Below are 27,869 nucleotides of genomic sequence, written 5' to 3'. Positions count from 1 at the left end.
TATAAATATTTGAAAAATGGTTTTAAAATACAGACTCGATGCATCGCGAATTCAGGAGCCCGAACAGGGACGGCCCAAACTGCATTAGCATCGATTCCTATCTCATAAGTTATATTTTTAATCTCATAAAATATGAAATGGAAAAAAACGTTGACGAAGTTTACGTCGAAGTTTTTAAGTTTTATTTTCCATGCATAGATTCGATCCAGCTTGCGTTTTCATTTTGGTCCTGACATTTACGGTATGTCTGTTTATCTTAGACGTCAAACGAAACTTTGAATAAGATACGAAAATTTTAAACCATCTTAAAATTAAGGCTAAATATTTTAAACAAAATCAGTTGAGTGAAATAAATGAAATCACATTTTGAAAGTATGAGATCTCAAATATGAAGCTTCTGTATTTGATATTTAATACCCGGTGACCCAAAAATTATTTTTTTAGAATCTTATTGATAATTTGGGGGTTTCGTTAACAATAATATTATCTAAATTCACTTCTGAAATTAATTTTTTCAAGCATCACAAAATCTATGCTTTTTCTCCCCCTAACAATAAACCTTACTGCGACACACAATGTTTGAAAATTGTAATTATATTGCAAGAAGAAAAACCAACGCCGGTTACTAGTTTTAGAAAAATGCCAAAAGCAATCTTGTCCTTTGATTAAACCTTTTTGCTCCAGCTAGAAGACCCGGGATTAATACAACCCAAAAAGCAACAGCCAGAAACCTTTTCTGAACATTTTAACTCACAGTTCAAATCGACCGTGACCATGGAGGTTTCCGGGGCCGTCAAGTTGTTGTTGGTGGCTCGACAGCTGAGGACAGCCATCAAGTCTTGACGCGTCAAAACGGGGATTTCCAATTCGTTCCTGGTAACTCCTTTGGGGTAGTGTTGGAAAGTCTGGTCCAACAAGACGGAGTCCCTCCACCACGTCAGCGCCGGTATGGGATCTCCTTGAGAGAAACGACACAAATATATCAATGTAGGGCTATCGTTCGTTCTATATTCGATTAATTTTTCGCAGCGGAAGAGCAAAAAAGTTTGACACTTAAGCAATCCATCACACCTCTAGCTATTTACCAACGCGAAAACATAGCAGTGGTAAAATAAAGAAGACAGACCCTTATTATTCAGCGATTTGGTAGTCAAGGATGTGAGATTGAGAGTTACTAAAAGCAATCGGTATTTATAGAAAACTAGTTGCCAATGGTTTGTCAATTTTTTTCTGAATGTGTATGACGTAGTTTCAAAATAATGGTTAAGCGTTTTATCGATGTGAAATGCGATTTCTTTGGTAACTGAAATTAGCGTTGCTAAAATCATCATTCTGAACAAACAAATTGTTGACCTTATGACCTTTGTACCTAGTAGCGGTTGACATATTTGAGATTAAGGAGGAAAATGAACAAATAGTTTCCGAGGTTTTTAGGGACTGATCTGTAACGACGATAATAGATGTTGCGGTACCTGCTACTGGTCACATCTATTGTGTTTTTCGGGGCCTATTTCTTCGAATTATTTCCAAACGTTCGTTGTAATCTAGGAGCAACAAACACAAGGAGAACGCAGCTAGCCTTTGTGTACAAATTTCATTTAACGAGCCTTTACGCTGAACGTTTCACGGAAAGGGGGAAGACAATTTCAGAATTTTCCCCTTCCGACGGCAGCAGCCGCTAAAGCGTCTAACCAATGAAAAATATACACAAGAAAATGCACGACTTTTGATGGGTTGCGCTCTCTTTGTGTGGGGTGCGGTGTTTGTTGCTCCTAGGTTGTAATATATGAGGGTTTGGAGGCTTTCCATAGTCTATGAAATCATATATTTAACTATCTGCTATTACAATAAAAACGGATTAGTAACTCAACAAAAAAGGTACAGTTTAAACACAAGCACATTATTCCAGAATAAATCTAAGGACTTTAGCCTACTTCTGGTAACTATCATACATAGCTCTAAATAAATTTTCGTTGTAGAAATTTACTGGTATATTTTTCCATTGATAAATCACTCTTTTTCTTTTAAATTATAAGCAATACGCCAAGACTTACCCCGAGATTAAAGGAATAAATAATAATATTATTATATTAAAGAAGTAAGAAAATGTCAGGGACATTTTATTTCAACCCCCCCCCCCGATTTATTAAACGACATTTGTAAAGTAATTTTAAATTCCAACCAGTTGTCAATCATTTTGTACATTAACTTAATAAGCGCACTGTAATAACCTAAGATGATTTTTTAAATGAGCATTTTTAGCCCTTCGGTGTATTTAATACAATATCTCAATCACCCTGTCGTTAAACATTACTATCGCCTAAGCATTAACAACCAAAGAGTAATTTTAACTCAATGAATAATCCATGACTACGCTTTATCAACCACAATGTACAATAACTCAATAACCCAGCGTCCCAATCCTCACCTTAACTTGATAAGCATTTTTACCAAAACCAGCACCTTCTCAACAACCTAGTGCTTTAACAACGGTCCCAATCACCTTTTGTTCCAGTGAACAATGAATTTTATCAACGAACATAATGTTTATTGATATAGTATAAGCAAACGTCCTTTAAAAATCGCTTGTTGACTTAGGCCTAAGGTGGGTATTAGCCTAGCTGATTATACGAAATTGAGCGGCAATAAAAATAAACTCTGAAAGTACCCCTGTATAGCAAATCCAAGTTATCCCCAGCACGCACAAATTGGTCATATGGACACGCGAAGGACATTTGTGATATTTCTACGTACATCACAGATTTGCTATCTCTGTTTTTTTTAACGGATATAGAGTTGTCATGGTTTTGAAGATCTCAAAGATATTGTAGAGAAATACTAGATATATTGAAAATTGCCTTTTCAGTCACATATATAACCAAGTCAATCTTAATCTATTTTTGGTAGATTTGGTCGGTTTCGACCACTGGTTCCCATAGCGGGTTAGAGAGTTAATCCAAATTTGTAGAAATATATGGCAAAGTTTTAAAATAGACCATTATATACTATATATATATATATTTTTAATTAAGTATTCTTTTTTCACAAAGTAAGGAATTTTCTTTTGATTATTATACATATAGACTTACAATTGAGCTACGATCAGTTTCTTTTTGATTTTGGAAACTTGTCTTAGGAGGCCATAATTTGGGATTTAATGGAGCGGCACAACCAAAGTGCCCAGTATCGCCCTCATCTTAAGCAACCAATTTTTGGTGCTTTAGTCTCTCGTGGGTAGGCGGAAACAAACTAGATCCTATTTCTTTGTGTGTTTAACGATCAGCGCAACAAAATTGTGACCTTCGAAACAGTCCAATGTTAAGCTGAATGCCCGGAATGTCTCTTTAATTTAAACGGAAAAACCAGAATATTGTACGAAAGAGAGAAAAAGCAAAAAACAAAGCTCTTTATCCGAGAACATGTTAAGGTTTAAAGCCGACGGAAAAACGATATATCTGGTATTTAGATCGTTTAGCTACGGGAATATTAAAAATGTTTAGGTATAAAGCCCAAGGCAAAGTGATATTTCTGGTAAATATCGTTTAGAAATAGAAAAATTTGAATTGTTGACATTAAAAATTGGAGCTAAACAATTACTTTTGGGATCTTAATTAAAATCAAATTTGAAATTGTGCATACAAATTGTTTTTTAAAATTACTTCAGGTAAAATATTAGACAATTTAAAATTTATTTAAGTATTTTAGTTAATTAAATTTAAATTAAATTACAAAGTTCATACTTTTAGAAATCATTTTGAACGTCGAAAGGTGTTTAAAACTATTCCTGTAATGATGTTGAAACTTTTTTTAGTACTTAAATGTCTTAAGTAATTATTTTTTTTAAATCATCTTGTCTAAATATTAAAAAAAACGGAAGATGTATCGTTTTGTAATTGGGAGCGATAGATTTTTTCTCAAAAATCCATTGGCAAAACGATACATCCAAAAAAGTTTCGTTTTGCCGTGGGGATACCGTAAAAATAAATCACTCCATCCCATTACAAAATATATTTTAGATTGGCGTTTCCTTACAACAATAGATAGAACAAAATAATCAACACCAATGAGCTTCTCGTAAAAAAACACAGAGGGCAGACCTAACTTGATAAACCACAAACCTCGTATAATTCTTGCTGGACTGAAAACTTAAAATGTGGAATATCTCAATTTTTATATTTTGTTGGATATTTCGTTTTGCCATGGGAGAGACGACTTATGGTTGGTATTCAAAAATAAGGTTTCAATTAAATACTTAAGTTTTAACATTTCGTAGCACGAGCAAATAAAAAAACATTTAAATTATTGTTAGATCTTGGACGAGCAATTACTGGACTCGAAACCGAAACAAAATCCCCGGTTCCACAATTTGCATCGCCCGTCAGCGCTTCTACCGAGAGAATCGCGAAATATTTATATCCAAATACGAAACACGTGCGAAAAAATGTCAGATGACCTGCATTCTGTCGTCTACTCTGCTGTTTGTAATAGAAGGGAGACTTTTGGAATTTAAATATGCTTTAGATTATTCAGTAATAATTGCTCTGGAATAAAAATGAAAGGGTAATGATTAAATTAATTTAAATAGGAAGTTCGCTTTAATGATTTTGCATATACAGGGTGTTTTTCAAAAGGGTTATGCAAATATTTTAAGGAGTTGTAGGGGCGAGTTGAGAAGTATGCCTGTTTTTTCCCCATTTTCCTACGATGAGTTAAAAGACCGCCAGAGAGCTTCAAAATATGGCCTACTAGCACCCTAATAAATAAGAGGGGTTATACTCCCTTTAACTGACGTAGACACACGTGACTATTAAAAATTTAAGTTAACACCACAAATTTAGAAAAATAGACTCATAGTATCGATATATTTGAAAAACATCACCGAAAGGGGTATTTTCATCGTCTTTCATTTAATATATCGCATGAACGCTTCTTAACTCGCGCGGTGAATTTCCGTGGTGAGCTCACAGCAGTAGATGCCACATGCGGCTTCATTGGAGGAAATTTTGTTGAGCCGACGCTTTCGGGTCAAAATCGATACCTGGCAAAGTTTCATATCGCTCGCCTCAGATGCTGGGTCACCCGATGACGTTGTCCCACGAGAGACACGAGAGACACCAGAGACGCGAAAGCGGACTTTTGACGCTTTGACATCAACTGTCAGTTCTCAAAAGAGAACACGAAATTTTTCTTAATTTTTGCATACATGTAAAAATCACTAATTTATTAAAGCCTCGCGTTTAAGAGCTTCGCTTCTGTGAGTGGAGTGTTTTACTTTGGTTGGTTCAGAAGTGTATAAAGAAAAGTATAAATTTATCTTTATTGTTAAGGTTGAAACGTGTACGTTTCTCTGCTCAAGTAAATTTTTCATAAACCATTTGAATTTAAAATAGTACGACTTTAAAAAAATTATTACGAAAAGCATCTCACCCTCACTGAGTAACGTGTCAATTTAAAAGTGAATGCTTGGTATAATGTGATGCTTTTGTTAAAACAATTTAGAAACTTATCTTTAATAATGTTCAGTGTTTTTCTTTATAGAATTTTTCTGAGCGAACAGCATTTTCCTAGTTCAAAGCTAAAGTTTTAAGTTATGGATTTTATGTTAATTAAGTATATGACGGTGGACCATGAAAAATAGCCGAAATCAATATTTGAAACAGGTTATCAATAATAAATGATAAATGCTCGACGTAAACATTTTCAACGTTTTCAAAGTGTCTTAAGAACCTTAATTAAAATTATATTTACTTTTAATCCATTTTTAATTTCTACAAAGTCGATGTCAGTGATTCAATTTTAATCAGATTTAATAATGATCTTGTAGATGGAATGTTTCCTTATAATTAAGAAAGTGATCCGTTCTATGGCAATATTCCTTGTCTTACCTCCTTCCGTCTCGCAGACGAGTTTGAGCCTGTTTCCTTCGTTGTAAGGGCCAATTAAACTCTGAAGGATTTCGCCCGTTTCGTCGGAAATTACCGGCGTCTTCGAAGGAACTGCAACACAAAGGGAAGAATATAATTAGTGGAAACAATTAAAATTTACAATAAATTATAATCAACTTCTTCCTACATAATTATTTTAATTAATTACATATCTAATTACTTCTCGCAATCATTACTGATTTAATACTTAAGTTGACTCTTTAATTAATGGTCATTTAGCTAAACTAAGCTCTCCCGCCATACAATAATATTTAATAAATTGTGGCTAGTTTAGACTTTTAAAACGGTTAAAAGAATAATTTCGAAAATATTTGGTAATGAATTATATCTATATTAAATTTAAATAACACCTTGAGGAGAAACGAATCATTTTAGCGTCAATTCCTGGAAGAAGAAAATCATTGTCAACTTTTCATTGGATAACGTGATATCAGTTTATATAACCATGTAGAATGTATTTGCAACATATTTTCGATTTAAAGAATTATTTGATCTTTTTGTTAAATTCAACTGATGTCGAAGACAAAGTAGTGATTTAATTATGATAATCTGGCAGAAGTTGCCCAAATATTTAGATTCAACGGTAAGATTAAATGGATAATAAACAAATAGTAAATACATGTTTGAGAATAAATAAAACAAATCGATTTTTGCTAAACACAATAAATACTTTTTTCGATTGGTTCCTTGGACATAATATTAAAGTCTGAATATTCGCTAAAAAGGTCGAATTAAATGTTTACAAACATTAATAAGTATAATTATTATTGTGCGACAAAGATTTAGAAATGCATAAATCACCAATTCGCAGCAACGCCACGAGAACGCATTTACTTTCTAGCCGCGGTGTAAAGGGTAATGGTATTCAGATGAGTTGAATTGTTAGAGCAGGATCTTCGTAATTTCTTATTTAGATTCCCATACATGCAGACCCGAAACAAAACTCTTTAACACTATTGGCTCTTGAGAATAACTTATTTTCTACAGAGTTGCTACGGGAAAAGAATTTTATGTTAACTATTTTTAAGAAGCCGTTGCTATAAAACACTTTTGGTCAAAGATATTACTAGGATGTTACGCGATAGCCTAAAGTTCATTCTTTGTACAATTCTTTATTTTGGTCTCGCAAATTATCTTTCTAAAAGCAACTTTTGCTCATGTGAACATTCAACAGCGGTCATAAGATAAATGCCTCTAATTTTGAGTACTTTTCTGCTATCTCTAGAAAGGCTTTGGCTGGTATTTCGAGGGTGCTAGTCTTACGCTTGTGCACTACGGAAAGTTTGTTGAATTTCGATTTCGCTCACTTGACTAACATTTTCAAGGTGTGAAAAAAAGTGCAGAGTATTGGCTCCCATTAATCTCCAATATTGCGATGGCGGAGTGGTTAGCACTTACACCTCGCAACAAGAGGAGCTGGTTTAGTCCCAGCTTGTGGCTCTGGTTGAAAAATCAAAACAACTTATTATCCATAGAATTTGCAAGTTCTCCTCACTAAAAACTTATAGAGGTTAACGGTAAAAGTAAGTGTAGGGAGCTGTTGGCTAGGGTGGCATGAAGGGCTTTCCAACACAATTTGATCTGGCCACCTGAATTAAAAAGGCAATAAAAGTCGCTAGATGACTTGGTCCTTGAATGGTGCCTTGGGTATTAGCCAAGCTGATAATTATTATCTTTAATATTAATTATACAGCGCAAATGTTAATATCATTTTTTAAATATACTAAATTATATTTTACATCATCTTTTATTGTAGAAAAAAATGATAAAAGCGGATTATCTGATTTGGACAGTAAAGTGGTTCAGCAGTAATAAAGCAAAAAATAATTCTTACCAATGACCCTGAGAATGACGGAGGAGTACCTGGTGCGGGCGTTCTTGAAGTCGGCGCGGCACTTGTACTCTCCCTCGTCCTCCTTCAAGACGGGTGACAACTGGAGGCTAGAAGGGTCTTGGACCGTGTCCAGGTAGGCGCGCGAGGTGTACTCCTCACCCGCCACGTGCTTGGCCACTTTCGAGGGGGACCTGCGACTGTCCAGGCTGTAGATGGGCGTCGTCGACTCGTCCTTGTACCACAGAACCAGAGCTATCTCGTCACCCACCGTCGGCGACGTCAGGTTACAAGGTAACCCTATGCTCCGGCCACTGATCGCTAACACCACGTCAGGTTCGCTTCCGTACACTGAGAGATAATAGAAGTAAATATTTAAAACTGTGATCAATGTGCCACTTAAACAATTTTATATCAACGTAATTCATAACATATATCTAGTTTAAATCCACAGAGAGAGAGTTTCTTGATATCGATAGATCTTTGGCTGAAAACTTCGAAATTATTTTTCCCGATTCGATTTCATTAACAATGTATTAAATAACAGAAGGAAAATGACCACATTGACGTAAAATTTGGCATGGTTCTCAATCTCACTTAAGCTACAAAAGTAAGCCTCGTCCCTCTAAAAAAAATCAAATTATTCCCGTAGCCCATTATTACCCTAAAACGGACGGTCCCCTCCTCCCTCTCGTGCCAGGGAGATATTCAAACATGACGACGCCATATCGGATCAATATGGTAATTTTTCCTAAGAATAAATAACTATATCTGCTTTTCACCGAAGGTTCTGTTTAAAATTAAACATTTCTAAATGACACATTTGGGATACATAGTGGAACAATAATTAGATTCAATTTTCAAGTCACCTAGCCTATTGCCATAAATGTATTTATTTATAAATATTCCAATCTTGGTGCTGTCCAATATAATTTTGTTACCTTTTCCAATATTTGGCAACTGAACGCACAGTGCTGCTTACTTAAGTGTATGTTAATTGTTTGAGTTTTGAAGTAGAGTTAACTAGGAAGAAAGCTTATTGCTAGATTCAATTTTAAATGTACTCGCAAATACCCTTTCCCCATTTTTGATTAATTATCGACCGACTGAAAAAACTGCTTGCTTGGTTGAAATTTACTTCAGCAATACTCGCCAAAGGGAACAGCTTTGGAAATCTAATCATTATTTCCGAAAAGTTAAGTTAGAAGAAACCACCTATGGACTGTGCGAAGTTTGATAAAATACGCGAAAAAGTAGATTAGTCCATAATTAAAAGGGATAATATAGCTAAAGCCTAAACAAATTTGAAGCAATTAAAAAACTTACTAATAACTCGTACCAATAGGTCTTCGAGCCAACAAAAAGACGCAAATCTCGGATAAAATAGATCTTCGAGTAATAAACTACATAAAACTAAATAAAATAGCCAGAAATTCCAACGGTAGACCGGTTTCATTCTATTTGGAACTCATCAGTACCGTGCGGGAAATCTGGCTGGCGACTGTTAATCATTATTTCGTCAATACCTTATACTTTTTTTGCGAAATAGAAAAGCAGCAAAGAACGAAGTCTATAAATCAACACCCGAACAATATATCTCAAGAAAAGGCGTTGTTTTTCCTGAGTTTGAGGAATGTCCGTGGAACGTTTATACGACCAACGTGCTGCCCTCTGGGTGCAAAAGTGGCCATCGCGATGGACCAGAAAGATGAGAAAAAAGAAATGCATGAAGAGATTGTTGCGCTCGCAATGCTTCACTCCAACTCCACATTTGTAGCCTTTTATTGTCGTTTTCGCGGCTCGAGTCACCCGTCGTCGGATCGATCCCTATTCCTCAAATGTTCCGTCGTAAGTATGGCTCTTTGCTATTTTATTGATTGAAATGTCGTCAGAAAACAGTCTCCTTTGTTTGTTAGGAGCGCAGAAGTCAATTTATCATTGGGAAACTTTGAAAGGGTGAAGGAAGTCTTGCTTAAGACATGCCCGGCTTCGAAAACCAATCGCAATTACTTTATTTTTGTAAATGATCGGAAAAAGAGCACACACCGGAAGTGATATCATTCTTCGTTCCGCTTTCGGATTTTTGTTTTTTTCAGCAGTAACGAGAGCTTTCCGAGAAGAATTATATCCATGAAAATAACCCTTAAAATGCATTAATAATTATGTTCTGATTTTTTTTTCACTTTATCAAAACATAAAATACATCAGCTAGTTTCATCCAAGAAAATATTTGAGGCGATACACAGATTTTGACAAAGCGTGCAGAGAAACTAACATTTACCAGGAAATTATTATAATTTATTATAGATACGTATTTCAGACCATTTAATAATAATATTATTTTAGTATTTATCAAAATATAAACTAGTAATTTTAAGAAACCTGAAAAAAAATTTCGTTTGAGACTGTTGGCGCTATACGGTAAGCTTTCATGTATTAAATAATCGATAAAAATGATGTTGCCTCAGTGAATATATCGATTTTCTCGTTCATTTTTTTAAATGTATACCTTTTTCTATGAAATGAAAAGCTGGTTATCCTACGAACAAAACCGCCATGTGGTCTTCGTTCAATTTATTTTCAATTTTATTTACCTTCTAAGCTTTGTTTATTTTTTACTGTAAATAAAAATACTGTGAAGAAGAAAATTAATAAATTTCTACAAAAACATGACGGGGGAAATTTAGCGAAGCCGTTTGGTACTTGTAACAAAAACCGTTTGCTTAAAAAAAGTTTAGAACAAATGGTAGCATATGCAAACATGAAATATGATGATTTTAAGTTAAGCACTTACATGTACGTCATTAATTTTAAATACAATTTTTTAACGCATAATAGAAAATTAATTACTTAAAACTAAGCACATTATCAAATGATTATAATAGATATCTGTTCCATTCTAAAAATAGAAAAGGCATAAATTTTTTACGATACTGCTACTTCAGTATAAAAATTTCTTGATAAATTACTTAACCTTTATTTAAATCGCCAATTTAAATGAAAACGTCTACTCTTAATTATAAGTGAACTCTTCATTAAAATTAATGTTCAAGAGGATGTGATTTCAGTTCACCGATATTCATGAAATATAAATTTTGCCAAATGGTTTTTGAGGCCACTATTGGTTGGGACTTTTGCTATACCCGGCACAGTAAGTAAAACATTCATACCAGAGTAAAGTAAAGCATATATTCATGTTAATAAATAAATAACAAGAAATCCTAGAATGTGCGTGACATAAGAGTGCATTATTTAAATTTCCCTGTAAGGTTAAGTTTTAAACGCCCCAAAGTTTTACAAAATCGCGTGCCTCGATTGATAGCTTTTATAGAAAATTAATGTTTTCCTTTTCAGGTTTGTCAATACCAAGAAAATATTTATTTATTTAAACCAAGGGAGAATTACTATGTTAAGATATTTTTTTCTGTTGCTCATAGTCTCAAATTAAATCTAATATTTAATTTTCACCGCGAATTGATAAAGTACAAGGCATATTTTCGTTCTCTTCCAAGAATATGTTTTTCCCAATTGAGTAAAGCTATTTCCAAAACCAACTTTTTTGACTAAAATTAAGTACTTCCATGGATTAACAATATACACATAAAATGTGTGCCTTTTAAATTTTCAGAGGTATAGTATAATTCATAGAGAGATAATAAATTAAAATTATTCGTCATTTTTAGGTACATAGACTTTTATGTGAAACGATTGTTACTGACAACTAATTGTTAATTGGTTGTTAAAACCACTTTGGTTATAGAACAGTTCAGAGCGGTGATCATCACGTTCAATCATACGTAACATAAATTACCCATAAGTATGCCATAAAAGCATTTTCTTTAATAAAACCTTGTGTTCACGGGATATGACGAAAATTAGGTCACTTCCAACTAACAAGGAGACTACCCGGGGTGTTTATCTCCAATTTTGTTCAAACTCGGGTGGTAAGTAGACCTTCATATAACTTGAAAATCCCTAAAAGGGTGGACAAGAATGGGCTTTAGTTTTGCCACACTGAGAGAAAAATTCGTAGTTTTAACTGGAAAATAATACAGAAACGTCTTGTAAACTATTTATCCAGGAAAGTGCTGTAAAATGTACAGTTTTTCTGTAGTGTTAACATGAAAGAATAGCAGGAGTTAGATGTTTTTACGAAACACTGGTTTCTTCGGTACATATTGCAGGAAATTCCAGTAAGATTGCTTTACAGGTTGTCAAACTGTATTTATTACGGGTTTGAGTCATGTAAATCGAACCTGTAAAAATCACAGGTGCGAACGTTTATTCAAAACACTGGAAGCTTCAGTATATATTGCAGTGCATTACAATAAGATTGTTTAGCAGGTTTTCAAACTGTATTTATTACGGGTTTTAGGTTTGTATATGGAACCTGTAACATTCACAGGTCCACCCGTTTATTCGAAACACCGGAAGCTTCAGTAAATATTGCAGTGAATTCCAGTAAGATTATTTTACAGGTTGTGAAACTGAAATTAATACCGGTTTTTATTGTATCTTAGAAACTGAAAAAATTACCAGAGTGTTCATTTCCCCAAAACAGTGCTCTCGATTTTACATATATTCCAGTAAATTACATTAATTCAGTTTCACAGGTTGGAAGACTAAAAAACAAGCATTAATTTATTAAGTGCAGTGGCGATATAGCTTTGACTCCCGTAATCGTAGCACGGGTTTTGAAGGAGTTAATAATCAGCTAAGCTAATTCCCTATAGGCATCACTACAGGCCTAAGTCATCTAGCGACTTATAAGGCCTTTTGACCAGTGGTCGGGTTATATTGCGTAGGAGGGTGGTGACAGGCCCTTCAAGCCACGCGAGCTAACCGTCAGCTTCCTACACTTACTACTATACCGTTAACCTCGGCAAGTTTTTATGGAAAGGGGAAACCGAAGATCTCGGTGGAAAACCCCTTAAACCAGTGGGGAGAGAACTAGCAAACTCTACGCAGTAGGAGTGCACTTTGGTTCCGGATTTTCACCCAGTGCCACAAGCTGGGATCGAACCCGGCTGCGAGGTGTAAGTGCTAACCACTCATCCAAACCATAGAGTTGCGTATCTCTTTTCGCTATACCTAAAAACTACCTCTGTGCCTCATTTCGACGGTCGTCAGAAGCATCGAGTGGGTACAAATAGGTTATGCAGTTAATGCTACCATAGACAGTATATATCCCTAAGGGGACGAGAATACGCTCTGATTTTTAGACCCCCACCACAGTCGCTTTGCGGCCAGCTGCAAGAGTTCGTGTCGATGCTAGGGCCCCAACCGAATAAAGACGGCCGTACTTTAAAAACGGGAACTTTCAAGGTCATTTGAAGTGCTTAGAAGCTTACGTGTTTCCCCCCCTCTTTCAATAACAGAGCGTCAGTGAGAGAAACAGCGACGTTAATGCAGTGGAAGGTAGGCGATTTCTCGTCCCCTTAGGGATATATACTGTCTATGATGCTACGAGAGCAAAAGTCCTAGCAGACGATTGATACACAGTTTACCCTCTTAGCAGACGCTAAGACTTGAGCATCGCTGCACAACCTAGACTCGTTTCGATAGTGAATAAAAAAGCGACTTCATACTTTATGTTATTATAGTGTTACAAGCACGTGTCGGAATCACGAATATTCGTTTTTTCGCCACTTCTTACGTGTGTAGCTTCTGCTAGAGTCGAAAATACTTAATTCTGAAAGTCTTTACTGTTCTGTGATGTAATGTAATACTAAAGAAAGTAACTTCAAAGGGAAAAAATATATTTCCATAAATTTCCGCATTGGTTTTAAAACTTGTATTGTCAGTAACGTCTGCTTAAATGCCACCTTTTACTATTTGCGACTGCCGCTAAAAGAGGGCGTAGCCCTAGTTTTCAAGAATACCGAAAAATATCAGAAAAAGTATCAGATTACCTTTCGGTCCTAAGTTAAACAACGGGATTCAACAGACTGTAGATTTTATATAGCAGCTCACCCGTTATCAGTTTCATTTTTAAGCCAGTTCAAAAAAATCCTTATTTTAGTTCCTGATTCCGTGGTTTCCAGCATTAAGTCGGCAACATAGAGCTAGTGACCTTACTTGGCTGCAGGGTTTGAAATAAACACAGGGCAAAAGCATTGGACTAGTCTGATAACTATTCAAAATCTTAGGGGGTCATTGAACATTTGTCTGATAACCTTTTCGATAAACTGGGAACCTTTTTGTTTTACAAAATAAAATTATTAACAATTATAGGCATAAAGATAGGAGTCAAGTAAGAGTTCTGTTAAACTCGAGTTTTTTTATTCCCACCCTCCAATAAAGCCTCCCCGGGCCGCCATCCCTCTCTCTTTAGCACAGACTCACAGAGAGCATAGACTGACAAAACTATCAACTCGGTACTTCCTCATTATTTTAGTAAATAATTGTTTAATATTTTTGGTTTATAGAAAAAAAAGGTTCCCAGTTTATCGAAAAGTTATCGTACAAATGTCCAATGACTCCCTTAAGATTTTGAAAAGATATGGGACATTTGCGAAATTTATTGGAGAAAGTCCAGTGTCCTGTCAGTGACAAGTGAGTGTGCTTATTTCATTTGATCAAAAATTGCTTGTCGACTAAAAAGCAAACTTCCTTAAAATGAAAAACTTCGACGGAAATGGGAACCGACAATTTTGAAGAAGATTCCTAATAACAATGCAAATAAACCAGTTACCTTGAATTTAGACGAACCTCAGCGTATTTGAAGTAAGCATTTCCTAGTTACAATTTTGCACAAGCATGCGCTGTGTTATATTGTGATAATACTTACTCTATTCACTTGTTTAATATTGTCAAAATCAAATATGTTAATTGATAAAGTATTGTGTGATATTTTCACAATTAAAAATGTTTTAAATGATAAAGTACTTGGTTATATTTTCATAATTACATGATATTTTAAGGCTTACGGTGAAACAAAATATTAATTTGTAAAAATCCCGCTTCTTATTTTCCCCATATTACCGCCATCTGTTGGGGTTCAAAAAATCGTAATGCCGTGAAATATACTAACACCGTCCTGTAGAATTTGCAGCTTTATATTTGGTTAAAGAAACAGCTTTTGGTGCTTAAATTGCAATTTCAGTTTAGTGGAAATTACAAGATATTTTCCTATAAAAACCACCAGATGTTTTCGGTGAAATATAATATCACCGTCCTGTAGAATTTACAGCTTTATATTTGGTTAAAAAAACAGCTTTTAGTGCTAAAATTACAATTTTGTTTTATTGGAAATTACAAGAGGTTGTCCTGTAAAAATTATCAGATGTAATCGATAACGCAATTTTACAGGATAATACTTCAAATATACAGTACAATCCTGGCTACTCCAGTTGCCAGGATTTCCTGTAGTTTCAACTAGACAAATTTATCTCAGTGCATGGAAACCAAAAATGTTTTTCACAACTTAAAAACTGATTACTCGTATTTACCCATTGGTCCAAATGTAACAGATTTAGCCATGATCTGAATTATGTATCTAATTGATGAACTTTCTTTAATTTTTTGAAAAATACTGTTACTGGGAAAATAGGTGATTTTGTTTCATGTTTATACAAAAACCAACTGTACATTGGAGTTATTGAAGATGAGTCAGTAGAGTTCGCGGACTTTTTCATCAAGTTTATGCGTCCATCTGGTTTATCAGATAACTACCATTGGCCTAGAAGGAATGATTTTTGTTGGGTTCCAAGGGAAAATGTGCTATTCAAAATCTACCCCCTACCTACAACGGTACTGATTATCTTATAAAATGTTATATAAATTAAAAATTATGCATATCTTGCCTAAGTAAACCGTCGTGTCAAACCACTTCCCAACTAAGAAAAACGAATAAAATATTTTTTAAAAATCAAATGTTATCAATTTATGTTCACATTTTGAAGTACGGGGGTAAATTTCAAAAATCAATATCTCGGGAAATAAAAATAACACTTTGAGATTTTAGGTGATTCGTATGCATTAGAGGGTGACAAACTCGAAAACAACTGAATTTTAATTTTTAAAAAATAGCTACATTTAAAATTTTAAAATTCCAAAATTTTAAATTTTAAAATTTTAAAATTTTGTAAATTATTAACGTATGAAATCATTGACTACATATTCTCTTTCGGCTGCTGAAACTCTATAAAATGAGCTTTTCACGAGTGTTTACGATATTTATGAGCAGAGAAAAGAAAATAATAATTTTAGATGTGGTGGTCATTTTCGAGAAAATGACCAATGTTGTATCTAAAAAACGGATTAACCAATAGTCGTAAAAGTTTCAAAATCTTTTTTACTGACCCCAAAAAAAAAACCCTGCACCAAATATAAAGGTTTTCGGAAAAGGTGGGGTTCAAAATTTAATTTATTTTGGTTGATCTGTCGTAGAATTACTCACAAGGGAAACGGAAGTTAGTGAAGCAGATTTTGAAAACGCGCAGAATTCCTCGCGCATTTCTTACTTTAACAATCTTAAGTTAAGCTCTGGCGTCCCGAGCACCTGATTTCGTTTCCATGGCAACCTTTTAAATGTTTTTATCCATTTTTGGGTTTACTTGTTGTATGTTTCGTGCAAAACAATGTCTCATTGAATTTTTTCTTTGGAAATGTTATTCAGAAGCATGCTTATGAGCAATTATGTGACACATGATTCAATCGTTAATAGCGCCTGATTAAATTTAAATCAGAGCTACAGAGACTTACTTTGTGTTTAATATATATATATCCTTGATTGTGACCAAATATATTCACTTCCTAATAAACATAAAAGTGACAGATACGAAATATAAACTAGTCTAATCGACGAAGTTAATTATGTTAATAGTCGTAATATTAATATTCGCTTACCGGCATATTGTTGAGAAAAAGTTTAAAAGGTGGGATAGTGGTGGAGAATAAAATATACGAAAAGTAAGTCAATTAGAAATACTATCCCCCTGTATTTGGATTTCCGTTGCTACGCAACGAGTTTTTAAATTTTAAAGAAAAGGATTCGCTTCTTTTTTCGGTTAAGTCGCATTCTAGAATGATGAGCCCAAAATAGGACGTAAGTGTTCTATCATTTGGAATTTGGGCCATTTTATTTAATATTTAATTGGTTCTGACTCGAAGATCTAATTGGTCCGAGTTTCGCGTCTTTATTTAATTATCGAAGACTTCTTAATTGGTACAAGTAATTGGCAATTTTTGTAATTAATATTAATTTGTTTGGGGTTTAGCTTTTTTTTACCCCTTTTATTAAGGACTACCTTTTCGCGTGCTTAATCAGCTTTGCAATACATTCAATAGGTGGTTGTTATGAACTTTGATATAATTGAGTCTCGTAATGTGGAATATTGAAAATTCCTAGCGTCCTTCGCAACCTGCCGCAACAATAAAGAAATTCACACTAATTTAGATTAATAGATACAATCTGCTGCGCCCAGGCCTCTAATAACCTGCGCTAAACCATTAAAATCGCAGCAGGCCGTCTGCATTCACCGCTTAAAATATTTAAGAAGCATTGGCAATAACGATATGGAATGCAGCTGATGCGCGAGGTGGTATATTTCAGTCAACGATGGTGGTAATTATGAAAGACCAAATATATTAAGAGCTACCGTTCTTGCGCGAACTTTATATATAAATGAATGGATAATCGCATCTTGTAGTTAGAACATCGATTATTTATAACAGCTCTTAATTCGTATATAATTAAATGTAATTGCTGTGCCCTTTTAAAAACGTTCTTGAAATCAAATAGAAGTATCTGACTTAATAACCTATCAGGAATATCAGCTAGTATATAAATATTCACTTAAATATCCTACAGAAACATAAAAAGAGTTTAGGAACACTATTCAGCTAATCGTTTTACCAGTAACTTTTCTAAAAGCAAATCCTAAACACAAAAGAGTGGAGTTTAAAAGCAGTCCATTTGGAATACTTCGAATGCAAGTTTTACAAACTTAAGAAGATAGAAACTCATTTATGAAACTGCCAAAAGAACCAGAGATAACAAAAATGGATTTCTTTCAGACTCAATGAGCACATTAAGGGAGATGGTGCAACACGCGAGTTAGAGAGAAATCGAGAAATGAAAGATAAATGACATTTGGGAGATTCGATGCACGATCCGCTCGAACGCATTTATTCCCTTGCGTTTCATATTATCCTTTCAGCCATTATATAGGGAAAGGATCTAGAAACGGTCCAAGACGAGCCGCGTCATTGTCCTATTTAATCGGTCAGGTGAAGGAACGTGGCCTTGTTGGAATTCGTCCGCGTTAAACAGACATTTCATTTTATTTTGAAAAGAAGGATCCCATAAAAATGTAGGGCAACATAACCAACTATTTATATATGTGAGCTGTTCAATTTATTTTTCTTTACCACTATTTCATGTCCGTTCGATATTCATGAAACAATTTTATTGTTCAGCTGGTCTTTGAATTCTAACATTCGCATTAATATGTCAAAATGAAAGATTTAGCCAGACAATACAATAGCAGACCAGTTTATATTCGTTTGATCAGCATTTTTATATCTTCCTTAAATCCCATAGGTTGGGTGTTCTTGTCATTCCATAATCGTGCAGCTATAGTTTATATAATTTGTTTAAAAAAATTTATATAAAATAAATTTCCAAAAAAAACTGTTGTTTTGTTTGTATATTTAACAAAATCAGGTTACTCAATAGAAATAAATTTAAAAGATCATTCAAGATTCAAACAAAGTATTACTACATGTATATGGGTTGCTTTTAAAAATGATCAAAATCGATTTCTTTGAAAGTATATGGAATCTGTTTGATATATTTTACTATTTATGAAAGTTAAAATGATCTTTTGATAAACGCCAAAAACAACTTAAGTCGACCTACCAGGTTTCGCTTTTAAGGAAGCGAAATAACCAACAGAGCATAAAACGTTTATTTAAATACTTCTTCGGAAAAATATTGGTTTCTGGCTTGCTACTATGTTAATTACATACGAAAAATTTGAGCCGTAAAATCAGAAATACATCGTTTGGACCCTCTCCATCTAAAACCAATTTAATTATATCTCATTGCCTTTCATTAGCGCGTTATAGCTAGGAGCAACAAACACAACACCCCACACAAGGAGAACGCAACCCGTCAAAAGTCGTGGATTTTCTTGTGTACATTTTTCATTGGCTAGACGCTTTAGCGCCTGCTGCCGTCGGAAGGGGACAATTCTGAAATTGTCTTCCCCCCCCCGCCCGTAAAACGTTCAGTGTAAAGGCTCGTGAAGCTCGTCCAATGAAATTCGTACACAACCCTTCGTTAGCGTGTTTAAAGGCTAGCTGCGTTATCCTTGTGTTTGTTGCTCCTAGGTCATAGCCACCCGATATAACCTTTAATTCGTTGATTGCAGTTTCAAGTCATAGTTCGGATTCAAAATATTACTAAATTTATCTCCTTCCTCAAATTTTTACTATTGATTTTGTAAAGCGAAGATTCTGTAGAAAAAAGAGATGTGAAGGCGCAGTTTCAGCCGCGTATCGATCTCTATTGCGGCGCCGAACTGCGGCCGTTGATTAAGGGACATCAATGTTAGTATAAAAAGGTTGAAGAAGACGGAAAGAGCTATTTATCGAAGAGAGCCATCTGCTGGCAGTTGCACGTACTTCTAAGCTTCCCCTTTAAATCATTCACAGTGGAGTGGACGATGGAGTGAAGAAGAAACCTTCTGAAGAAACCACCATCAAATTCTTTTTTAAATCAAACAACAATGAATTTCAAAGCTCATTTTCAATATTAATTTTTTTCAATTAGTGCCAATAAATCATATTATATTCGATATCTATTTTTATCAATCGTTAACCTAATTAAAAGATTAAATCACGTTTAAAATTTTATCATTTACTCGCGATTAAAACCCCAAAACATTGTGACCTTAGATAAAATTGCTATTACTGCCAAAAGGACTTAGCAACAGCACTAATAAAATAACCGAGAGTCTGTTAAAATTTATGTAAGGTAATTATAAACCAGTTGTTAAATTTAATTGTAATTGTAATAAAACATTCACTGAACAATCAAAAAGAACAGATAAATTAAGCAAAGCTTAAATTTTCGGATAGAAATTACCTGTTAACGGCCAAATCTTAAATCACAACTAATGCATGGTATAGAATTGGAATCAGCAGAACTATATTGTATTAAGTGATAAGTCATATCTGTGGTAGATGAACTGAATATATCGATATAGAGCTCAGAATCGGTAGGCGTTTTCCTTCTGAAAATGATGAGAAAATCGAGTCAAATAAAAGCTACTTTCCATCCCCGTATTTTGACGCGATAATTGGGACTCGCGAATTGTGGGTGAAGCTCTTTTTAGGTATAAAAATGGGTCCCTAAAAACAAAAACTGTTTTTCTTTCGGCCTAGGAGTACGCAAAATTATAAATTCGAGGTCAAAATGTAACTTCATAAGGAAAACGCCTCCAACATGGGGAGTGTAGCAGTCTGATAACTTCGGTTCATTTACTTCTGGTCAAATTGGAACAAACGAATTTTTAGAAAAGCAGTGTATTTTATTATCAATTACATAAAATTCAATTTTAGATAATTGGTTTTAAGATAAAGGGGATCAGTGGCGAAGCCAGGATTTTGTTTCGGGGGGGGGACCCCCTTTGAAAAAAAATAAAAATATTTGTACGTACGACCATACGTTTCGGGGGGCATGTTTCCCCTATGCCCCCCTGGCTACGCCACTGAATGGGATATTTAATTTAAAACAAAAGAAATGGGTGTTGCAATTTGTGGATATATTTTTCTTTCTGATTATCATTTATATTGGAAACAAAGTCATTTCGTTCGAAAGCTCTGGTACGGTTTAAATAAATAAATAAAAGCTTGAAGTATGAGTACTTTTTAGTATTAAATAAATTGAAAATGTGTTTGACCATGGTAAGACAATGATAAAATGAGATGTCTGGGAATAAGAATCACCTAGCATAATCACAAATGAACGTATAACTTTTGGTGCTTTTTTCTCATACTTTAGAAATGAATTAATTTACTGAAACATGAAATGAAACCACTGGCAGTTAAACTTACTCAAACGCTAGTACCTATTGCAAAACTATATCACAGACAGATCCACTTTTTCTGTTCAAAAGGGTTTGGTATAATTTGGCCATGTACGCGGTCTTATAATTTTGGGCCTCCATGCAAAGATTCTTTGGCCCGTACAACGGTTTTTAGATTAGAGCCATACAAGGCCAGTAAACATTCTTTTAGACGCTGTTCTCGATTGAAAAAGATAAAAAGCGCAATTTACGTAGGCGTTACGTCATGAGCTAAGGGGCCATTGTCAGTGCCCCATCGTAGTCGAGTCAACTCTTTTCTTTCACTTGAATTTTATCCATCAAAAGACTACGAATATTTGATTTAAATGATCTAGTTTTCGAATACTTTTAAACTTAGCCGCGTGTATACAACGCCAACTATTTGAAAAGCAATCTTTACATTTAACGAAAATGGAAACTGAAAAGCGTAAAATATTACTTCCAACGTCAAAGACTCCCTTAGCTAAAAGTTTAATGTTAAAATTTGTTCCATATTGAAAATATCAATTTCCTAATTCAAGTGCCTCTGTAATGGGCTGACTTTACTCCCTCGCCTTCAAAACCAACAGAATGAGTAAGATGTCAAAGGCCTTACCCTCAGGGGTCAAATAAAGGGCAACAAAAATTGTACTGAGGAAAACTGCAAGCAACACTTTGATGCTACAGATCATAACTCGACGATTGCCGCCAGCGTTTCAGGTGGACATTCTTTGAACTACATGTAGATCCTGCCACGGATTCCAATTTCCCCAAAGCAAAATTTGTTGCTCTACTTAGCCAAATGAGTGAGAATATGGACGAAAGCGAATGCATTTCTTTATTTATATAACTAAATTGGAGCAACATAGCCAAAAGTATATAATTATTTCCATAGGATTATTTATAGAAGTTTAAAATAATAAATGAAAAATTAAACGAAAAAAAGAATAAACGAATATACGAATAAATGAGTAAATTCGTAATTGCCTAAATGAATAATTTCGTAAATGAATAATTGCGTACGTGAATACTTGTACTGGTAGGTATCTTTAATTTAACGAAATAAATTAAAGAGTTTTAATAATATAATGAAAACATTTAGTTTTTTATCGGCGCAATGTTTAAGGCATTATTTCGTTAACCGAATAAACGTTAGACGGTTAAGCGCATTTACCCCCTAAACGCTTGGCGAGTAAACGCGTTTTCCACCTAAATGCTTGACGGATAAACGCTTTTACCGCCTAAACGCTTGGCGAGTAAACGCGTGTACCGCCTAAACGCTTGGCGAGTAAACGCGTGTACCGCCTAAACGCTTGACAAGTAAACGCGTTTACCGCCTAAACGCTTGGCAAGTAAACGCGTGTACCGCCGAAACGCTTGGAAAGTAAACACGTGTACCGCCTAAACGCTTGGCGAGTAAACGCGTGTACCGCCTAAACGCTTGGAAAGTAAACGCGTGTACCGCCTAAACGCTTGGCGAGTAAACGCGTTTACCGGCTAAACTCTTGGCGAGTAAACGCGTGTACCGCCTAAACGCTTGGCAAGTAAACGAGTGTACCGCCTAAACGCTTGGCAAGTAAACGCGTGTACCGCCTAAACGCTTGACGAGTAAACGCGTTTTCCGCCTAAACGTTTTGCGAGAAAACACGTTGATTTGCCATACTTATACGACTTATGCGTGTTTATGAAGGCGTTACAGCCTGGCGTTTGCGTAAACGTTTAGATTCTAAACGTTTTTTCTGTGTGCACAGAGTTCCACCTAAGTCCACGCCGTAGGACCAGCACCAAAATTAGCCCTTTTACTATAAACATCAACAACGTTTGCTCTATAAGTAACAATAACATAGCTTAAGTTGTAGCCGTGTCAATTATAGCTCGAGAGAATTTAATATAGCGTCATGTCCCGTTCTGCCACAATAAAAAGTCGCGTCTATAACTAAACCGCTTTGGCGTTGAAAACAAAGACGATTTTTTTATTGCCATCCATAAAATCTAAAAGTGCATAGTCGATGTTAACGGCAATAAAAGGACCACAATGCTGATTTAGAAATGCGCCCAAAATCCGATTCTATAAAATAAGAATAAACAATTTATCCATCATAAAACTATAAGTACACATCAATTCCGCGAGTTTCATAAATAATTGTCATTAAAAATCGACTATTTTTCTTTATATGCGAAACGAAAGAAAAAATTTAAACATAATTTGAATAAATGAGAAAAGTTATCAAACGTTAAAAAAATCGAACAAACTTTTTCAACCCATTTTTTCCCGATCCCCCGAGATGTTGAGCGTTTTCGTCTAGAATTAGAATATGCAGCGAGAAGACGAGAAATAACGCGATCTAGCATGTGCTCGAAGGAATGGCGTGTTCGATTTTCTATCAAGTAGCGGTAGGTGGTGGAACTGCATTTCGAAAATGCAATTTAAAAAAACAATTGTATTTCAAACGGATTTTTTAGGCAATCCCTTTTTTACAAGTTCTAGACGGGCCTAATAAGTATAGAGGAAATTAAATAATTATGATGTTGACCCTTTAAAGGGTTTATTTCGCGTTATTTTTATCATGAAATATTTTAAAATCGTGATATTATTATACAGATTTTTATTGTATTTTGACCTTTAAAATCTTAAATATTTCATTGAGCATCCATTCTAACTGGTTTTTAAATAAATTTCATTCTGCCCATTTATAATTATGTTTAGAATCATTACATTCTAGTAAATACATTTTAAATCAAATGGCAAATACCTACCCACATTAACAAGGAGACGACCCGAGGTGTTACACACCGATTTCGTTCAAACTCGGGGGATTGGTAGACCTTCATGTAACTAAAAAATCCTAAAGGGAATTTATTCAATGGGTAACGGTTTTGCCATGGCAACGAAAAATGTTTCTGACAACATATAATTGAAATTTTTCCTATTTAAGCCATATCGGTTCATTTTCAACCATTTTGTTTTTTCGTCAATTTAAAATTTTTTTTTTATAATTTTGGTATTTTAAAACTTTTCAATTTTTTAAAATCTTTCACAAGGGGGAAAGGGACCCTTGGAATTGGTCCAAATCCCAATTTTTTTCAATGGGAAAATTTCCATTTTATGTTGTCAAAAACATTTTTCGTTGCCATAGTAAAACCGTTGCCCATTGAATAAATTCCCTTTACGATTTTTCAAGTTACATGAAGGTCTACCAATCCCCCGAGTTTGAACGAAATCGGTGTGTAACACCTCGGGTCGTCTCCTTGTAAGTGTATGATGTACATAAGTTTGAATTATTAAGATAATTGCATTTAACCTTCATGTTGTGAAGTATACGAAGATTAATGGTTGAAATATCATTGTAGGGGTCGTCGTTCGGATAAGAAATTTTCCGTTCATTTCTAAATAAATTATTGTTCTCGGGGAATTATTAATGTGTTAAATCAAAACTGAAAATAAAGAATAAAATATCTAAAACCAGATGTCCTAAAAACTAGAAATTTAAGGTTTCATAACTGTTGAAATTTACAACGCGCACGCAGGGCATAGCTGCTTGAGGGTTTAGGAGTGAACAAAACTGAACAACGGTTTTTATAACTAACTAGTAATTTATTAATAAAGGCATTAAAAGAATATTTACAAGTAATATACAATTAACGAATATTACTAGATTAGTAGTAGCGACATTACTGCAAGAACTGCAGAAGCTCTATAACACACCTTAGTCAAATGACAGGCGGTTTTATATACGGTCGAAATCTTATCTCTAAAGGAGATAACGGAAAGATAATATTTCGTTCATAAAAAATATCTTCATTGCTCTTTTTCTTCAACAATAACCCTTTGTAAAACGCTTTTAGCAAGATGAGCGCTTAAAGGAAAAGTCCAGGTTCGGTAAAACTTGGGTCTATTTGAAAGATCATGTTTAAATATACTCAAAAATATCAGTCGTAAAATTGTATATTTATCTAATGACGAGAAATTAATTTTTAAACGAGCGAAATTTACCCACCAAGCGAGCTGCCATTTTCTTTCGTCTTCCCTCAGACAGACCGCACGCGGAGCAAGCGCGCAGGGAATAGAGCGCTGTTATAGCGCGAACAGTGCGTGATTAAAGTCCTAAAACGTCACTGCGAAACAAAATGGCAGATCACTTGGCGGGTAAATTTCGCTCGTTTAAAAATCAAATTTCATATTAATTTAACGAAGTTATAGTTTGGGATTTCGGCTCAAAGATTCCTTTACAAGAAATAAAATAATCATCCTCTCAAAACATTATATATATATATATATATTGGCAGATAATCCATCGAATAAAATCTACATTGTTAATAGTTTATCGCCGTGGAAATAGGTCAAAACGATTCTTTTTATTTCCGACAGAATAGGGTTATCTGTGCCATTTAATATATCACGATTTGTTTCAAAAAGACTATATAAAGAAAATATATTTTCTGCTTTGGGAATAAAATCCGAGATGGATCCTTCAATCCCGCCCACAAAGGGTGAGTCCTTGAAAGAAGAACGAGAAACCGGCGAAGCTATTCCAATTTAATATTCGCATCTTAGCTTTGGCGTGACTGACTTTGAAAGGCACCGTTTCAAAAACAGCGAAGAAAATCGGGAGGCCAACCTCGAAAGCGTGCGCGGTTGCTTTTGAAACATTCTGAACTTCTTTTCAAAACCTTTAGAATTAATCTTGTAAAAATTTTCACATCCCAACGTCAGAACTGCGTTTCGAAGAAGTCCACTAAACTCTCTTTGTATCCAGCGCCAAGAAAAAAACTGATTTAAAATCGTTACTCGAGCATAAAATGACCATAAGTTGAAAACTAGGGTTTGGAGAAAATTGCCCTTAAAGTTTGGGAATCATTTGGAAGATCAGAAATACCCCCAAAAAAATATAAAATATTTTAGAGATTTAAAAAGTTTTGTACTAATGCCACTTCACAGGAAATCAAACCAACTTACAATAGAGAAGATCAAGTTAACTAAATTAAAAAACTTAAAAATCGAAGATACTAAACGACTAATGAACTATTGCGAACAAATAATAAAAATAATTATAAAATGTAAATGCCTAATTAAATCATTATAAGTTCATATCAAAAAATATAATATGATAAAAAAAGAGTGTATTAAGGGAAACTCATTATTATTATTATTATGTTAGATCTCCGATGCTTCTTTTCTCAGAGAACAAAATATATAAGTATGCTATTTCTAAAACTGTTTGGACCTACGAAATAGAGCATAGATACAGTCCCTGGGTTTCTGCATTCTTATCTGATCTGTCAGCTACCGATAACTCTCGATTTTCTCTGATATGGTTTGGTATATTATATCAAGAATTTATTTATTAACAGACAATATAACGCTAGAATATTCTATGTCAGGGTAGATTGTGGGTTTGGGCAATACGCCCTTTAACGAGTGATTTCCTCATCAAAAGCTATAGCTACGCCCTCCTTTGGTTGCCCAGTAGCGTAAGGACGGTTTTTGGTACGCAATAACGCGTATTAGAGGGTCATGGTGGATGTATTAAAAGCTTTAATAGGATAATTTTAAAATTTTATTATAATTTTAAATTGTTTTGGTTTTGTGTATCACAGAGCAATTATGACACCTAGATTTAGGCTTGTTGTTCTAAATTGGCAACAGCAGATGCTAGGTCAAAAGTGCAATTACGACACCTAGATTTAGGCTTGCTGTTCTAAACTCCAAACAGCAGATGCTAGGTCAAAAGTGCAATTATGACACCTAGATTTAGGCTTGTTGTTCTAAATTTCCAACAGCAGATGCTAGGTCAAAAGTGCAATTATGACACCTAGATTTAGGCTTGTTGTTCTAAATTTCCAACAGCAGATGCTAGGTCAAAAGTGCAATTATTATACCTAGACTAAGGCTTGTTGTTCTAAATTGGCAACAGCAGATGCTAGGTCAACAGTGCAATTATGACACCTAGATTTAGGCTTGCTGTTCTAAATTGGCAACAGCAGATGCTAGGTCAAAAGTGCTACCTCGGAATAGCTCGGTGCCGCAGCACTACCAGTGGACACTCATTTCTGTATAAAATAGCCAGAGATAATTATTATGTTCAGACGATCTGCATCATGGTCTTATTTACCTCTGATACAAAGGGGGGAACGACACTGGTGTGCGGTACCCAATGAGATACTGAGCTGAATTAGCAAAAAGGAGGGCACTCTTCGAGCATGAGTGGGATTGGGAGGAACGTTAAAAGTAATCTCAACATAGTCATTAACCATTAATAAAAATACATTCATGATATTATCTAGAAAATAAATTGCAGGCACCATATTTGTGCATATGGAATTGTCCGTGAGATGAGTATTTTCCTTTGTGTCCGTTCGATCCATAGTATAATTGTATCTGTTGTTAAAGGAACAGTTCAAACGCGTACAATGAATTACGTGGGTTTTTGTAGGTATTCTTAACGTTTTTGTACATCATTTACTTAAGAACAGAAGAAAGTTAATAAAGATTTTGAAATACAAATAGAACATTGAAATTATATTGAAGAAATTCATATTATCTTTTTATTTTTAAAGATTACAAAAAGAAATTTTAAATTCAGTGCAGTAATAAAAATATTTTATTTGGAATCTCAGTTCATGGACGGGAACTAATTCAAATTTTCCAAACTTGTTTTTAAGCTTATAAAATTAAATTGATTATTTTATAGATAAAAGTTTTATAAAATGATTAAAAAATTGGTTTGAAGACGAAAATCTGTTAAATTTAAAAAATTTAATATTCCAGAAACGAAACACTTACTGTTGTAAGATATGACATCGGATATTTGAAAAGTGTAAAAATAAAGTTTTTAAAACTTGTACCACTTGACCTTCGTTGCTTTAACTTTGGGCCCCCGATAAATATTAAATACTTTTAAACGTAAAACTAGAGCAAAAAAAACTCTTTTACGAGCGTATCGTCCCCTCTTAAAATCTCATATGTGGCGGCCGCCACGGCCGTACTACCTTGGCCTCCACTCTTGAAATTTGTTTCCCCTGACGGGTCCCTTTCCC

The 27,869-nt window shown here is 34.6% G+C and overlaps 1 protein-coding gene across 1 annotated transcript in view; it reads right to left on the bottom strand.

Moving 5' to 3' along the window:
• The window catches only part of LOC149945173 (kin of IRRE-like protein 3), a 76,923-nt gene that overhangs the window by 29,944 nt on the left and 19,110 nt on the right, over positions 1 to 27,869 (bottom strand). The window contains exons 2-4 of the mRNA XM_090176408.1: positions 7,780 to 8,127; positions 5,886 to 5,996; positions 755 to 958 (exon numbers count right to left, since the gene is read on the bottom strand). Coding sequence (XP_090032534.1) covers positions 755 to 958; positions 5,886 to 5,996; positions 7,780 to 8,127 — 663 coding nt within the window. The remainder of the gene's footprint in view (positions 1 to 754; positions 959 to 5,885; positions 5,997 to 7,779; positions 8,128 to 27,869) is intronic.

Source organism: Leiobunum rupestre, chromosome 5, assembly GCF_980474605.1.
Source record: "Leiobunum rupestre chromosome 5, qqLeiRupe1.1.hap1, whole genome shotgun sequence".
Taxonomy (NCBI): Eukaryota; Metazoa; Arthropoda; class Arachnida; order Opiliones; family Sclerosomatidae; genus Leiobunum; species Leiobunum rupestre.
This window is presented reverse-complemented; position numbering and strand designations above follow the sequence as displayed.